The sequence below is a fragment of the Desmodus rotundus genome, chromosome 9, assembly GCF_022682495.2.
Source record: "Desmodus rotundus isolate HL8 chromosome 9, HLdesRot8A.1, whole genome shotgun sequence".
NCBI classification, from domain to species: domain Eukaryota; kingdom Metazoa; phylum Chordata; class Mammalia; order Chiroptera; family Phyllostomidae; genus Desmodus; species Desmodus rotundus.
In genome coordinates, this window is record NC_071395.1 from 101,986,112 (window position 1) to 102,000,991 (window position 14,880).

Genomic DNA, 14,880 nt, shown 5'->3' on the forward strand with positions numbered 1-14,880 from the left:
CTCAACCCTGTTGGTGAACCATATAGAGATCCCTACCCTCTGCTCAGGAGAAATAGTGCATTAATATGATGAGAAACTGACGTGAGAGATACCCTGACCCACTGAGACAGACTGAAGAATGGATAGCTTAACTAAGGATCCCCTCTCCCCGCCCCAACCCCCCACTGAAAGACACAGAATGGCTCTGGCCAGTGTTGGAGGTTCGATCCCAGGTGCGGGCAATATGCCTGGGTTGTGGGTTCAGTTCCCATTTGGAGCGTGTGCAAGACGCAACCGATCCATGTTTCTCTCCCTCTCTTTCTCCCTCCCTTCCCCTCTCTCTGGAATTGATTAAATATATATATATTTTTTTATTTTTTATTTTTTTTTAGAATAAGACACTGTGCCCTGGACGGGTGGCTCCGTTGGTTAGAGCGTCATCCTGATACACCAAGGTTTCGGGTTCGGTCAGGGCATGTACAAGAAGCAACCAGTGAATACATAAATAAGTGGGACAACAAGTTGATGTTTCTCTCTCAGATCAATTTTAATTTTTTTTTAAAAGAAAGACATCGTACAGCATAGTAGTCAATAATATTGTAATAACTACGTATGGTGCCAGTTGAGTACTGGAAACGTCAGGGGGAACATAATGTATATGATTGTCTAACCGCTATGCTGCGCACCTGAAGCTAATACAAAATTAATATTGAATGTAAACTTTAACTTAAGAAATTTTAACGAATCTGTAAAAAAAGAAAAATACACAGAAATTACTGTCTACTGCTTGAATAGCGTACAACCAAAACAGACCTACACACACTTCAGTATCTGACGGACTCACACCTAGACTGACCCCCAAACCACACCCTTCTCCCCAGCCCGTCATTCCTTCGCGCTCCGCTGGGCTCGGTGGGGTCAGTTCGTTCCGGTTTATACAATACAACACAACAGGGATGTATCGCACTCTGCCGCTGTTGCGCGCCCGAAGCAGGATCCCCGGGATCCTTCTGGTTCCTCCGGATGCCCGCTCCAGTGCAAGGTCTCCCTCCGACAGTTTTTTCCGCCCCCGACTCTTACGCATGCGCACTGAGACCCATGGGCCGGCCTTGAAATGAAAGCATCTCGAGAGAAGGGGAGGGACCCTAAACTGCAGTCCGGCGGGTCACAGGGGCAACGGCACAGCTCGAAGCGCTGGTTGCCGCCATTTATCCCCAAAACAGAAATTGCAGAACCAAAAGTTATTGGGAGAGGTCCCACCGAGATTTGAACTCGGATCGCTGGATTCAAAGTCCAGAGTGCTAACCATTACACCATGGGACCTGCTGGCTGCTTTAGGCGGCCGGGCTTCTTCTCAAATCATATAATCAGAGGGCCAACTTGTCTTTACAGACTGGTGGCCAATGTCGGCTTGACCTGACCTGGGCGCAGGGCCCGAGGCACGAGCGGGCGGAAGCGAAAAACGCGGGCTTCAGCGTCCCGCGTCTTTCTGGTCCCGGGATGTCATCTCTTGCTTCCCCTCTTCCTGCTGCGCCCCCGAGGTCACGGCCCGCGCGTCCCAGGAAGCCCGGAGGGCGGCAAGCTGGCGAGGGCGCTCTCAGGTAGCTGCGGCCGGCGATGCCTGGCCGGGCTGGAGGCCAAGGCCGCCTCCAGTTCCCAGCCCCCCAGCAGGAAGCTCGGCGCCCGCATCCTGGGCTTCGTACTTGTTTATTTATTTATTCACAAACGGGTCCTTTGAAAGAGATAGTTTGGCCGAGTGGGGAGGAAAGCGGACTGGCATGGGGGGGACCTTGGTTCAAGACCCGAGCGCGCTAGGCACGAGTCCCTGGCTTGGGAATGCACTCCACGGGATTCCTGGGGCTTCACGTGGCTGGAAGCAGCGGAGTCCTGCACAGGTTTCACTTCCAGTTCTGCGTTCAAGTTTCAAAGCTACTTGGTAGGCGCCTCCTTTTAACAGGTATGTTACAATCAGATCAGTGAAAGAGACAGTCCCTTTTGGATTTTCGCATCAGTTTTAGTAAAAGTATAAAGGAATCAGATGGATAGAATTTTACATGCCATTTGACTCAGCAATTTCACTTTTGGAACTTCATCTAAAGAACTACTGGGACAAGTACAAATGTTCCGGATGGTCTCAGCTGTGTTACTTGTAACAGTAAAGAAGAGACACTAAATGCCCATTAACTGAAAACTAATTAAACAAATATTGACAATACGGTAAATACTGTGCAGGAATTTAAAGGATGAGTTATTGTATTAACATGAAAAGAGATACAGGCCTAAACAAAAACAGAAATCTACTTACCAATTAGTACGTATAATAAAACCTCATGTATACAAACAGGAAAGCTGTGTGCCCATTTGCCGTTTATTTGCTCTGATACCCTTTCTTGAGGGGTCTTGAGGAGCTCTGCCCCCTTTCTTGAGGCACCCAACAGTGTGGGTTTGGGTGGCAGAGCTGTCTCCACGACAGACATATTCTCCAGGCTTCTGGTAGCCAGAGCGAAAGTGTGTGTCCTTAGCTTGGCCAATTGGACTTAGAATCCAGAAGCAGGGATGTTTTAGAACTTGTTCTGCTGCTGGTGGTGGCCGTGATCCCCCAGGTCACAGGAGCAGTGATGGCAGCCATCCATCCATGTCCACTGGTAGCAGAAGTGGCATCCTAACCAGACTGTCTAGGATCCTGACCTTGGCTTGGTTCCTGGTTGCCTCACACCCCTTCATTCTTGCCCATTTTCCTGACTCTGCTTTCCCATTGGTGCTCTGAGCTGTCTGGCCTCCTTCCATCAAGTCCCTTTTCTGCTTAAGGTACTCAAAGTCTGTTTCTGTTCCATATAGTTGAGAACCTTCTTAGCCCAAATTGGAGAAGGTCTGTTGATGACAATTATCTCTGGGGAGTGAATTTATGAGGGTCTATTTTACCGTATTGCTTGAAAAAAAAAGTATAACTCTTGTATATTGTCAAAAGAAACGAACAACTCTCCATTTTGAGGACCGAACCAAACTCCCCTTGAGCTCCTTTGGTGAGGTCAAGGTGTCCCTCTATTAAGGCTGGAGTGACTTAATATCAAATTGACTTACTGTCAAATGGCTTTAGCATTTCTGGGCCTCAGCTTTCCCATCGAATTCCTTCTTACAAGGGCTCTGTGAAAGCGTATTGCAATTAATTTTCAAAAACTACTGTCGAAACCCTAACGGGTGATGACTATAGCCTTTGAAAGTGTATAGGAGATAGTCCCCCCTGTCCAGGACAAGGGTGAAGGAGTGACTTCCTCCTCCCACTTCTCCTACTCCCATTCCCTAGAACTTCTTTTGCAGTTTCCACCTCCTTCTTCCTCAGCTTGAGAAAAATCTCACCAGCTCAAGTGCGACCCTGGCTGAAACTCTACTCCTCACGCATTCCTCAAGCGGCACAGAAGGATCATCTCCCTTACAGCTTTGTCATTACTCACTGGAATCATAGGTAATTGTGTTCTGTGGTTCAGTCTCCCCCATCTTTCCTCTCTCCCCTCCTTGGCTGGGCTGTGAATTCCTTTGGGGACAGGGCCCAGGACTTGCTGATCTTTGAATACCAAACACTTACCAAACACTTCACTGAACCCCTTTACAGGGCCCTGGAGAACTTAGGAGGAAGAAACTACTTCCAATTCTGTGCTCAGAGACAGGAAAAGACAGAGAGAATATGTAATCGCCTTGTCCCCAGCACAACTAGTTTCTTTTAACATAAATCCACGGGGCGTGACCTCCCAAAGACGTCTTTGCCGTCTTTGAGAACAGACTCTAACCCCCCACAAAGCGGCCCCCTAAGCATGGGCGGGTCAGGGCTCTATCCCAGGTAGGATTAGCCTGAGGTGGGGTTCAGTCTAAGGGCTGAACTTGGGCAGAGTGTACCCCAGAAAGTACAATGAGGCCAGGGTTTAAGAAAAGAGGGCTGAAGTCCAGGATAAGGGACTTTTAAGATCCTCTCCCAAGTTCCTTGTGAGCCTGTATAAACAGATAACAAATGGATAGGGTAATAGGTGCAGCGATGCTCCAAGTAGTTAACGTGAAAAGTATTCGTGTTCACTATCAAGGTTCATCGCTTTCCTTTATCCATGCTGAGGCCACTGGCAGTGAGCTGGGATAGCATCTGCCTTGCTCTGTGTCCTCACCAACCAGGATAGGTGTTATCTGCCACAAATCCTCCCCTTTGCCTTGGGAGCTCTGGCTATGCCAGGCAATCCATCAGCACCTCCTCGTGCTGGGTGACACGTGATGCCGGATTCTCCCAGCTTGCCCCACCCAACCCCTACACCCAGCCCCCTGCTCTGGGCCTGGCATTCCGCAGGAAACTCTGGTGGGGAAATCTGGCCACGTACTTATTTTGAACAAAGCGGCATCCACATTTCATTTTTTTCCTTGAGTGTTTTCACTTCCTCTTTTTTAAAAATTATTTTATCTTTTCAGACTGTAAAACATTTATGATGGAAAATGTAGAAAAGGCAGTAAAGTAGAAAGATTTAAAAATAACCAGAGTCCCAACAAACACTTTTAACATTTGATGTGTTTCATTTCCTTTTTTTAATACTTTTTCAATTTTTAAAATTTATTTTTAGAGAGGGGGGAAGGAAGGGAGAAAGAGAGAGAGAAACATCGATGTGCAAGAGAAACATCCACCGGTTGCCACTCAGACACCCCCAACCGGGAACCTGGCCTGAAACCCAGGCATGTGCCCTGCCTGGGAATCAAACCAACCAGCAACCCTTTGGTTCACAGGCTGGTGCTCTCTCCACTGAGCCACACCAGCCAGGGGTCATTTCCTTTTTTCAAAATGCATGTTTACATAGTCTCGCTGTAGTGTGTGTGTGTGTGTGTGTGTGCGCCCACGCACGTGTACTTATATATGTAAATTTTGTTTTGTCTTGGCACTTAACATAATAATAACTTGATACTTAAAAGCCTTCTTGCTTTTTCTTTCCTTAAGAAATTTCAAAATATTTAAGTGGGTAATACATGAGCATGATACAAAATTCAAAGGGTATAAAAGGAAATACATAGCTGAATAAAACTTCCTGATGAAAATTTCCGGTTCTTACTTACAGGCAACTTATGATACTCTCTTTCTAGAAATATTTTATTCTTATAAAAATATACATGTATATGCATATTCCTTTTCTTTAAAAAAATCAAAACATTGTTCTGCACCTTGTTTTATTTACTTAGCCCCGTATCTTGAGGGTCATTCCATAACAATACATGTAAAAGAGACCTCTTTCTTTGTAAATGGTATTTTATTGAGATATTATTTACATAAAGTAAAATGCACAACTCTGAACTGAAATCACCATTTTACAAATGCATACACCTGTGTGACCATCACCTAGATTAAGATATAGAGCATTTTCTGGTGGTAACTAAGTGTGGTGCCAGGTGGGCCCTGGAAATATCAGGGGGGGCACTTTGTAAAGTGTATGATTATCTGACCACTATGCCACACACCTGAACCTAACACAAAATAATATTGAATATAAACTGCAATTGAGAAAGAAATTTTTGTAAACAAATTTAAAGATATAAAGAGTTTTCATCACCGCAGAAAATTCCCTGGTGCCCTTTTTTTAGTCATTACTTACCCTGCTTCCCTGGAATCACAACTTGGTTTCATTTGTCTTTTAAATGCTTGGTATTTTCAGTCTTTTATTTTTTTTAAGATTTTTAAAGATTTTTTAGTTATTTACTTTTAGAGAGAGGGGAAGGGAGGGAGAGAAACATCAATCAGTTGCTTGGGAACCTGGGAACCTGGTTCCAACTGGGAACCTGGCCCACAACCCAGGTGTGTGCCCTGACTGGGAACTGAACTGGTGACCCTTTGGTTTGCAGGCCGGCACTCAATCCACTGAGCCACACCAGCCACGGCTGAAAGTGTTACTTTGGTTTCTATCACCAAAAAATAGTTTTGCCTACTTTAAAGTTTGTATATACAAAAAGAAGCCAGACAAATGACACCTACTGTTTTGCAGTTAACAATGTTTTTTAAGAGTCATCCATTGCACTGTATGTATCAACAGCGGTTTTTATTGCTAAGTAGTAGTCCACTGTATGAATACACCACAATTTCTTGGTCCATTCTCCGGTTGATGGACATCTGGGTTTTTTTTCACTTTGGAACTAATATAAATAAAGCTACTATGACCATTCTAGTGCTAACATTTGGTTTGGGGTATATAACCGGGAATGGAATTGCTGGGTCACGAGCTAGGTGTGCATGTATGTTTATTAGGAACTACCAAACAGCTTGCCAAAGTGGCTGTGCAATTTTACACTCCCACCGGCAGTGTATGAGAGCTTCAGCTGCTCCACGTCTTAGCTATTAGTCCTCTAAATTTAGCCATTCTAGTGGGTGTATAATCATCTCTCCTTGTAGCTTGAATTTACAGTTTCCTGATGGTTCAGGAAGGTGAATTTTTTTTTTTAAACAGGCTCATTAGCCATTTGGTTATATTCTTTTCTAAGTGTTTCTTCAAGTATTTTGCCCACTTAAAAAAAATTGTCATCTTATTAACACATAGTAATTGTTTATCTATATGTGATATGAATATTTTACCAAATATTTGTATCATAGATATTTTCTTCTAGTCTGCGGCTTATTTTTTTCACTTTTGTAATTGTGCCTTTTGATTAGCAGAAGGTTTTAATTTTGATCAAGTCAAATGTATCCTTTTTTTTCCCCCCTTTTGTGAGTAACGCTTTCTGAGTCCTTATATGCAGAGAGCAGGGGTCTTTCTCCAAGCCTATGGGAGAGGAAATAGACAGGTGCAGTTATGCAGATTACTTAATAACATAATGAAAACCTTGACAAGTCCTGGTAAACTTCAAAGGAGGATGAAATGAAGATTTTATACAGAAGACTCATTTGAAGCTGGAGCAGGAAGACGGAAGGGTATAACGGCGGTTGGAGCATCCCAGCAAAAGATTAAGAAAAAGAACTGTATGCAGATGGGAATTCTCTGTGAAGGTGATTAGATGCAGCATTGGGCAGAAGAGCTGGGGTAGAGAGCAGTGACCTTCGGGGAAGCTGGTGATCCTGAAACTGTTGCTGGTGTCTGGAACACAGACTGGTTCTCAAGGCCGTAGAGTATCAAGAATAGGAAACGGTCGGGACAAGTGAGGATGTTGGTGTGTGTCAGGTGGATTTCATGTGCTCTTCAAGACGGTCCTAGAGGAGAGACAAGATTTGGGCCGAGACCCCCTGTTTTAAAAGCAGATATAATATGCTCTTGCTGAGCATGGTCTGCAGTCCAAGTTTGTTGGAAGTCCTATAATTTGGAGCCTTGCAGGGCTGGAAAAGCTGAATTCTCTTCCCCAAGAGAAAGCACCGGCAGAGAGAAGAGACAGCCGAAGACCAGTTTGAGCATAAAGACCTTGCAAAGCTTTAAACATTTGCTGCCCGTGATGAGGAAAAACATGGGGGCAAGAAAGAGATTCTAAATGGTCTCTCTGTACCTTAGATGCAGGTTTTGAATAGCCTGAAGGCAGAGGCCATTTAACTGAGTGCCAAAGAATAGGCAAGGCGTAGAGGCTTGTGGTTACCAGAATGCATTTCCCACTCACAAAGATTATGTCTAGACCAGATGTCTGGAATTGACTGGAAAGAACAGAAAACCTGTTACTTTTTGAGGTCTCGTGGGCAATTCAGCTTCTTTAAAAATCTGACTGATAATAACTGGTGAGTTTTAACTCCTATGGCCACCCCCAGGCTTGTGAATGTTACCCAACTCAAAGGGTTCACCCCTGGGGTGTCCTGTTCAAGAAAGAGGCATGGTTGCTGCTAGGTAGTTTTGGAGACGGGATTCACACCCAAAGCTCTGTCTCCCACAAAGGAGGCTTAGCCACTGCTTATATATAGTATTTGTTAATATTAATGTCGATTTCTTCTTTGCAGTTGGCTAAACTTATCTGGTTGGGTTTGGGTGAAGCTCATCTGACTACAGCTGCCCCTGCAAAATACTGTGCTGCATTTTATATAACATTTAGCAAGAATGGCATCTAGTAAGAACTGCCTGGACCTTGAGAGCCTTGTCCTGTCTAACATTACTGCACGTAAAATGAATGTACTATTATTACATGAAGTGATTGCAGTTAAAGCTAGAAAAGCTTTTGCAATAGAGTCTTTTTTTTGAAAGATTTTATTTGTTTATTTCTAGAGAGAGAGGAAGGGAGGGAGAGAAACAGCAATGTGTGGTTGCCTCTCATGTACCCCCCATCAGGGACCTGGCCCGCAACCCAGTCATGTGCCCAGACTGGGAATCGAACTGGCGACCCTTTGGTTCACTGGCCTGAGCCACACCAGCCAGGGCACAATAGAATCTTTATGACAACAATGGAATGAGGTCTATGTGTTTAATTCCGATCTGGGGGGAAAATGATTGCCAGTCTACATCCATATCTGAGAAATGCTGGATTAAAGTTCAGCCGATTTCTTTACTACAGAACTTCTCAGAGCCTTTACTACACTACTGTGAACTGCACTTTTTTTGAAATTTATTTGACCATTGATGTGTGTATGTATGTGTGTGTGTGGATTTGTTGTTCCATTTATTTACATAGTCATTGATTGTTTCCTCTATGTGCCCTGACCAGAGATCCAACCCACAACCTTGGTGTATCCAGACAACGCTCTAGCCAACTGAGCTACCCGGCCAGGGCCTGAAATATTTTTCATGACGTTTTATTAATAGCTCGCAGGCACGTCTTCAGAGATCCTGAACTACCCTCGGCCACCTTCTGTAGGAAAGAGAGGAAACGGTAAAGGAGGGGCTAGGCCAGCTGTTGTAGAATCTGTGGGCTCCAAAGATGACAGAGAGCCTTTCTCAATGACACGTGACGGCCCCATTCTGTAGGTGACATGGGTCTTCAGTAGTCAGTAACTGGTCTCGAGTCCCAGGACCTGAGTGCTTTGCCAGCACACTCATATTGTTCATCATGACACCTTAGAGTGGGGTCCAAGTTCAACCCCTGGCACTCTAGAATGTGTCTTTGTGGTAGCAAGTCTGATGCCAGGAAAACCTTTGTTCTAGCAGACAGCAGACTGCTCCCCTCCCGCCCTCTAACTGCCTGAATCCCACCCATCTTCTAGGCTTCAATAAGCTCACTCCCCAGAGCCGTCTTCCGCTGCCTGGGCCATGTGACTTCACCCTCCTCTGATCTCTGACCCTGGCTGCCCAATGATGCCAGTGGACTGAACCGAACCAGGCTGCGACCTCCTCAAGGCAAGGACCAGGGGCTATTCCCGTCATCTGAATCCACAAGGTACGACCAAATAAAAATTTGTGGATGCCAGTGATGCCGGAGATGATGCTCTGACTGTTACATAATTGCCACCAAATAATCCTCAAGGACCCAGCAGCCAGCCGCTCTTTTGACTGAAGATACCAACCCTCCTTCCTGTGAGATCTAAGGAAATGATGTGAGATTCTGTATGTGCAAATGCTTCACTGACAGTAAGGCCTCATACAAATAAATAATCGTCATTAATATGGTCTCCATTGCCCTGATCAGTGACTGGGGCTAATGATTGTTAGCCTTCGATTGGTCTTTCCAGTAACTGAACCCATCCCATTTGCCCTGCACACTATGTGGTTTGTTATAATGTTCATCTTTTTAGGAGTCCATTTTTCAGTAGCCCGACCACTGGCCCCACTGCTCCCGATACCCACAGCCAGTTGACCTGGTGCTTTTCCGATGTCTGGGCACCTTTATGTGGAGCACTGGAGATGGTTCTTGAAGTAGTGGAGAGCCAGCTTGAACTGGATTTGGGTATTGGTGTTGGTCCGGTATTTGCTGTAGGTCTTCTCCAGGGCAGCCAGCTCCGGGTCCACCTCTGATTCATGGGCCTGGTGACCTATAATCACATCTGGGCAGGACCCCACGAGCAGGCTCCCGAGCCCGTCAATAAAGAACTCTGCCAAGAGAGAGGAGAAGGATATTTGAGCTTTAGCCAGAGACCCGGGGCCATATTCCAGGTCTGAGATGAGAGTCAGGGGGAGGAGACACAGTTTACATCCTTAGGGGAGGTTCAGCCTCCTGCAGAGCCACCCGGCCAAGCTGATTTGGAAGGAAATCAATAAACTCATTTCTCAGACAGAGATATGGGTAGAGAGGCAGAGAAACACAGATTAGCTTTCCAGCTGGACAGACTGTAGACTCCAGGACTGAGGGAATAAGAGGGGGAAAAGGGAGGGCAGTTAACCAATTACAGATAAATAGGAAAGGATTTTAGGGAAAATGAGAATAGGAAGCAGAGTGGGGAAAGGGGGTGTGGACAGAGCCTTTGGGGGTGGGAGGGATGAAGGGAAAGGGTGTCTCACATAAGCAGGAAGAGCCTTCAGGGGGCAAGAAGTCAAGGAGAGGGTGAAGGGGGAGCCAAGAGAGGCCACCAGCTCCTTAACTGGGGATGAAAGGGAAAGGAAACTCACAGGTGCCCGGCAAGCGGCTGTGATCAGTGGAGCGTGCTAGTGAAAGAACAAACTCCTAAGGTCAGTTCATAGCCCAGCTGCCGCCCTCCCTCCTCCAGCCTCCCCACCTGAATGAGCCACGCGTCGCAGGCGGGGGTCGAAGCCGACTCGCAGCAGCCGGTCTGTGTGGGCCAGGAAGAAGTTGACGACGCCACTGGTCACCACACAGTTGGGGAAGCCGTCCAGGGGCCGGAAAGATCCTGCCCTCCGGTGAAGACAGTCACCATTCTCACTCTGCTCCAGCAACAGCTTAAACTGGAACACGTTTCCAAGCACACTGCCGCCTACCTAGCCCGTGGGCAGAGAAATCCACGTTAGAGAACACAGACTCAACATCCATCTCGCCTCTGCCAGGAAGCCTTACTGGACTAAACCTCAGTTACAACAAGAATCACACCCTTTCTCTATCTACTGTTCACACTGTCCCTCACTCTCTCCTTGCTATTGCGGCCACAGCCTTCAGCATAGACTTCTGGGTCCTTTGATCCTTCATTCCTACTCACCCCAGAAAATCTGCTTGGTGAGGGCAGAAAGCACTTATACCAAGTCGAAAGGGCAGACAAGTTCTCTGCTCTGCTTACCCTACAAGCAACCTCGTCCCTTCCAGAAGAAGGTAACTCACTCCCTTCCATTAGGAGGAGCAGTATTTGGGTGCAGGCAAGAGACAGCCCGCATGCACAGTGGTCCATACGTGGAGTCTCCCCTGTTGGGCTTCTTGCAGCTTCTTGCAGCTTGTCCTCCCATCCTCTGCTCCCCACTCACCTCTCTGAGCAGCTGTCCATGCACTCATGGGGGACACGTGCACGTATATATACCTGAGCCCAAGCAGAACAGGACAACCGAGCACATCTATTCCTGAACCGTCATAATCATTCAGGATGGCATAGTAAAGCCTACTGCTATCCCCCATCACCTGTTCTTTCCTTCTTCCTTTTAATAAATGAACCCTCTGAGTTTTAAGTGGATTATATTAAAATACAGTTCACACTATCCAGCTAAAGAAGAAATCTCCCCATTTCCTTTGCAAGGTCTGACCATGTGGCTAAGTCCTGGCTGACGGGCTATGATTTAGATGGATCACATTTTTAAAATTTCTACTTCTTCGCTCCCCTTCTCCTCTGGCCTTGCAGCTGAGGACCACGAGGGTGATGGAGCAACAAGAGAAGGAAGCTGGTCCAGGCTGACCTCAGAGGCAGGGTCAAGTGCCAGCTCAGATTTCCACAGGTGCGGGAGCCACACCTTCTCTCATTTATGCTGTTGATTTGGTCTCTAGAAGAGGAGCCGAGAGACCAGAGCAGTCACCTGATGCTCGGGGGACCGTCCATCTGGAGTAAGAGTTGACTGTGGTCACAATGGCACTCATCCATTTTCTTTCTTTTTTTAAAACAGCTTTTGTTGAGATATCTTTGACATATTAAAATTGTATATATTTAAGGTATATAGCTTGATGTTTTGACATATATATACATTGTGAAAAGGTCACCACGGCCAAGCTAACTGACCCGTCACTTTAACGTAAGTGTCACTGCGTGTGCTGAGGACATGTAAGCTCTATCCTCTCCCAAAGTTCCGGAATATGATACGGTACCGTTACCCACCACGACCTCCTTCTTCTCTTTTCTGCACGTGCATTGACTTTTGATGTCTTTATTATTTTCTTCTTCTTAAAATGTCATGAGGGATAAGCGTGCGTTTAAAGCTTTGTACCGTTTACACTTATTTTCAAGTGGTGTGTGACGGAACCAAAGCACTACTTGCTCTTTCATCGCACACCACTCCAGGGAGGAGGACAGAAGCGATGCATAAACACATCATTTGAAAGATGAACAATGGCGGATTGGGGTAGGGCTATCGTTTTCTCTGGGAAAAGTATGGAGGCAGAAACAGAACTCGCACATCTCCCGAGTCCTGGTGTGAGGCTCTGAACCCCAGAGCCGCGCTGGCTATTCATCTCCTGCATCGGCCCCTCTCCCTCACCTTCCTCCCCTCTCCTCTTCTCTCTTTTCATCTCCTCCTCCCTCACATACTTTCCTCTCCTCCCTTTTCCTCTCTTTCCCTCTCTTGGCTGTTTCTACAGGTTGCAACTGAGGTAAAACTGGCAACCCTCCCTTACCACATCCAGCTCAGTTTTCTCCAGAACATCCACCAGCATCTCAATCTTGGTCTTTTTGTTGAAGAGAAAGTCATCGTCCACCCAGAGAACGTACTTGGTGGTGACTTGAGATATGGCCAAATTCCTACCAGCAAACCAGCCCTGTAGGTGGAATGAGGCTCGATCAGTGGTCACCATGAGATTAATCACACGGGGGAGCTTTCTCATTCCCAATAGCTAGGCTGCACCCCAGACGAACTAAGCCAGACTTTGTGGGAGTGAATCCAATATACAATGAGGTTGAGAGCCACTGGGTTAAAGGGAGTCCATGTCTCAGAGACACTGGAAGAAGGACAGTGACTTTGTGGATCAAAGACAGAAAGACTAGAAAGCCCTTTCTTGGCCCTGTGGCCAATATGGATGGGTTGAAGTCCTTTTCCATCTGATAGAATCTCTGTGGCTCTCCTTCCGTGTCTCCCTATATTGCCTGGAAGGTGTTGGAAGGAGGAACTCTTTGGTATGTATAGTATCCACTTCTCTCTGTGTGTCCTTGGAGGCAGGTGTGTGGCAGAGAGAGACAGAGAGGTAGCTGCTCCAGCTGGGGTGGAATCATGGGGATGAGAAGTTTCTCTGCTGTTGGAGCCGCATGTCAGGGCTCCTCAGGACGTCAGACACCTCAAATCACTTAGAAGGACCTCAGTCAACTTCCACACCGAGTGTGAAGAAAGTCAGACAACCACCCCACTAATGCAGAAAAGTGAGAGCGGCCTGATTTCTCTGTGAATTTGGAGTCAGAAAGGGGACCCAGGGAAGAGTCTTATTCCTTCCCACTTAGGACTGGGCTTCCTGGGGGAGGCCACTGAAGCAGCCCCACCCAGGCTGGCACCTAACTCTGGGGCCCTCTAGTGTCTCCCCATCTCGGAGGGACATACCTTCCCAAAGGGCATGATGTAGTACTCCACGTGGCTGTCATTAATTTTCAAAGGTTCCTTGCTGTCATCAGCCACGATCACAGTCAAGTCTGGGTAATACTCACGAAGACTCCGGAGCATGACCATGAGCTTGTGGGGACGGAGGAAAGTTTTTGTGGCAATAGTCACCAGGTCTCTGAGTTTCCTCTCTGGGCAAGAAAGGGTGGATGTCAGAGCACTATCTTTCGAGAAGCCTCACTGTCTTAACACGCATTGTTCTCTTCTTCATGTCACAGCCTCTCCGTGTCTGTGGGCCTCACGCCTCAGAAGGTGCTTAATAAGGGTTTGTTCGTCGGGTTGGAAAATAAATACACTTATGTATCCCTATGTTCGCTGCAGCATTATTCATGGTGGCCAAGATAAGGAAACAACCTCGGTACCCTTAGAGAGATGATTGGATAAAGAAGATGTGGTACATCTAGACAGTGGAATATAAGTCAACCAGAAGAAAAGATGAAATGCTGCCATTTCTAACGACACGGATGGATCTTGAGAATATCACGCTAAGCGAAATAAGTCAGACGGAAAAAGTCAAGAACCACATGCTGTCCCTCCCATGTGGGACATGAAACTGAAAACAACCAAATGAACAACCAAGACAAACGAGCAAACACTCCCAGACACAGACAACAGCATGGTGGTTACCAGAGGGAAGGGACGGTCACCACATGGGGACAGGAGGAGACGTGGCTGGGCTGGGGAACACGCAACGCAATAAACACACAGATGATGCATCATAGAGTCGTGCACTTGCAACCTACGTAATTCCATTAACCAGTGTCGCTGCAAAAAAGTTAATAAAATTAGAAAATAAATAAATAAATAAATAAATAAATAAATTTAAAATACACGGAGTTTGTTGCAATTTTATCTGTCTTATATTCTAGAGGGTTTTTCCTGGCTCTGTTTGGCTCCACTTCGCCATTTTCTACCGTCCATTTGAATGCTTTATTGTATGCTTGTCTGCCACACTTTGCTTGCATTCTGTTTCCCTTTACTACTAGGAGCTGAGATGCAATGAGCTTTTCCCCTTGATGTGGAAAGTCACGGGGCCCAGGAAGAGGACAGAAGGTCTACAGGACTTGAGACCTGCTCCTGTCATCAGCTGAAACTCCTAGAGAGAAACCTACTCGGACTTTATGCTCAGGAAGATGTGAGTGAAAACAGGTCTACTTGGAGATTGGAAGGACCGGGTCAGATGGTCCACCTTAAGGCTTGTGATTTACATAAAAGACTGGAGAAGGGACGGCTTTTCTATGGAAAAGACCCCGTGCCAAAACAGCTGGAGCTGCTGGTGTGTGTTTGGAATTTAACCACCAAGGGTGGAGCCACGCCAGCTGACTGA

At 46.4% G+C, this 14,880-nt stretch overlaps 1 protein-coding gene and 1 non-coding gene across 5 annotated transcripts in view; both read right to left on the reverse strand.

The window, feature by feature from the left end:
* Positions 1-1,230: 1,230 nt before the first annotated feature.
* Positions 1,231-1,302, reverse strand: TRNAQ-UUG (transfer RNA glutamine (anticodon UUG)). The gene has a single exon. It is a non-coding gene; the product is annotated as a tRNA-Gln (tRNA).
* A 3,925-nt stretch (positions 1,303-5,227) lies between these two features.
* B4GALNT2 (beta-1,4-N-acetyl-galactosaminyltransferase 2 (SID blood group)) overlaps positions 5,228-14,880 on the reverse strand; it is a 39,869-nt gene continuing 30,216 nt past the window's right edge. For 3 of the 4 annotated variants that reach the window (XM_053910539.1, XM_053910540.1, XM_053910541.1), the window contains exons 8-11: positions 13,497-13,684; positions 12,586-12,726; positions 10,541-10,760; positions 5,228-9,919 (exon numbers count right to left, since the gene is read on the reverse strand). In XM_053910539.1, coding sequence (XP_053766514.1) covers positions 9,714-9,919; positions 10,541-10,760; positions 12,586-12,726; positions 13,497-13,684 — 755 coding nt within the window. In that variant the 3' untranslated portion in view covers positions 5,228-9,713. The remainder of the gene's footprint in view (positions 9,920-10,540; positions 10,761-12,585; positions 12,727-13,496; positions 13,685-14,880) is intronic. The other variant, XM_045182233.3, reaches the window with a different exon arrangement.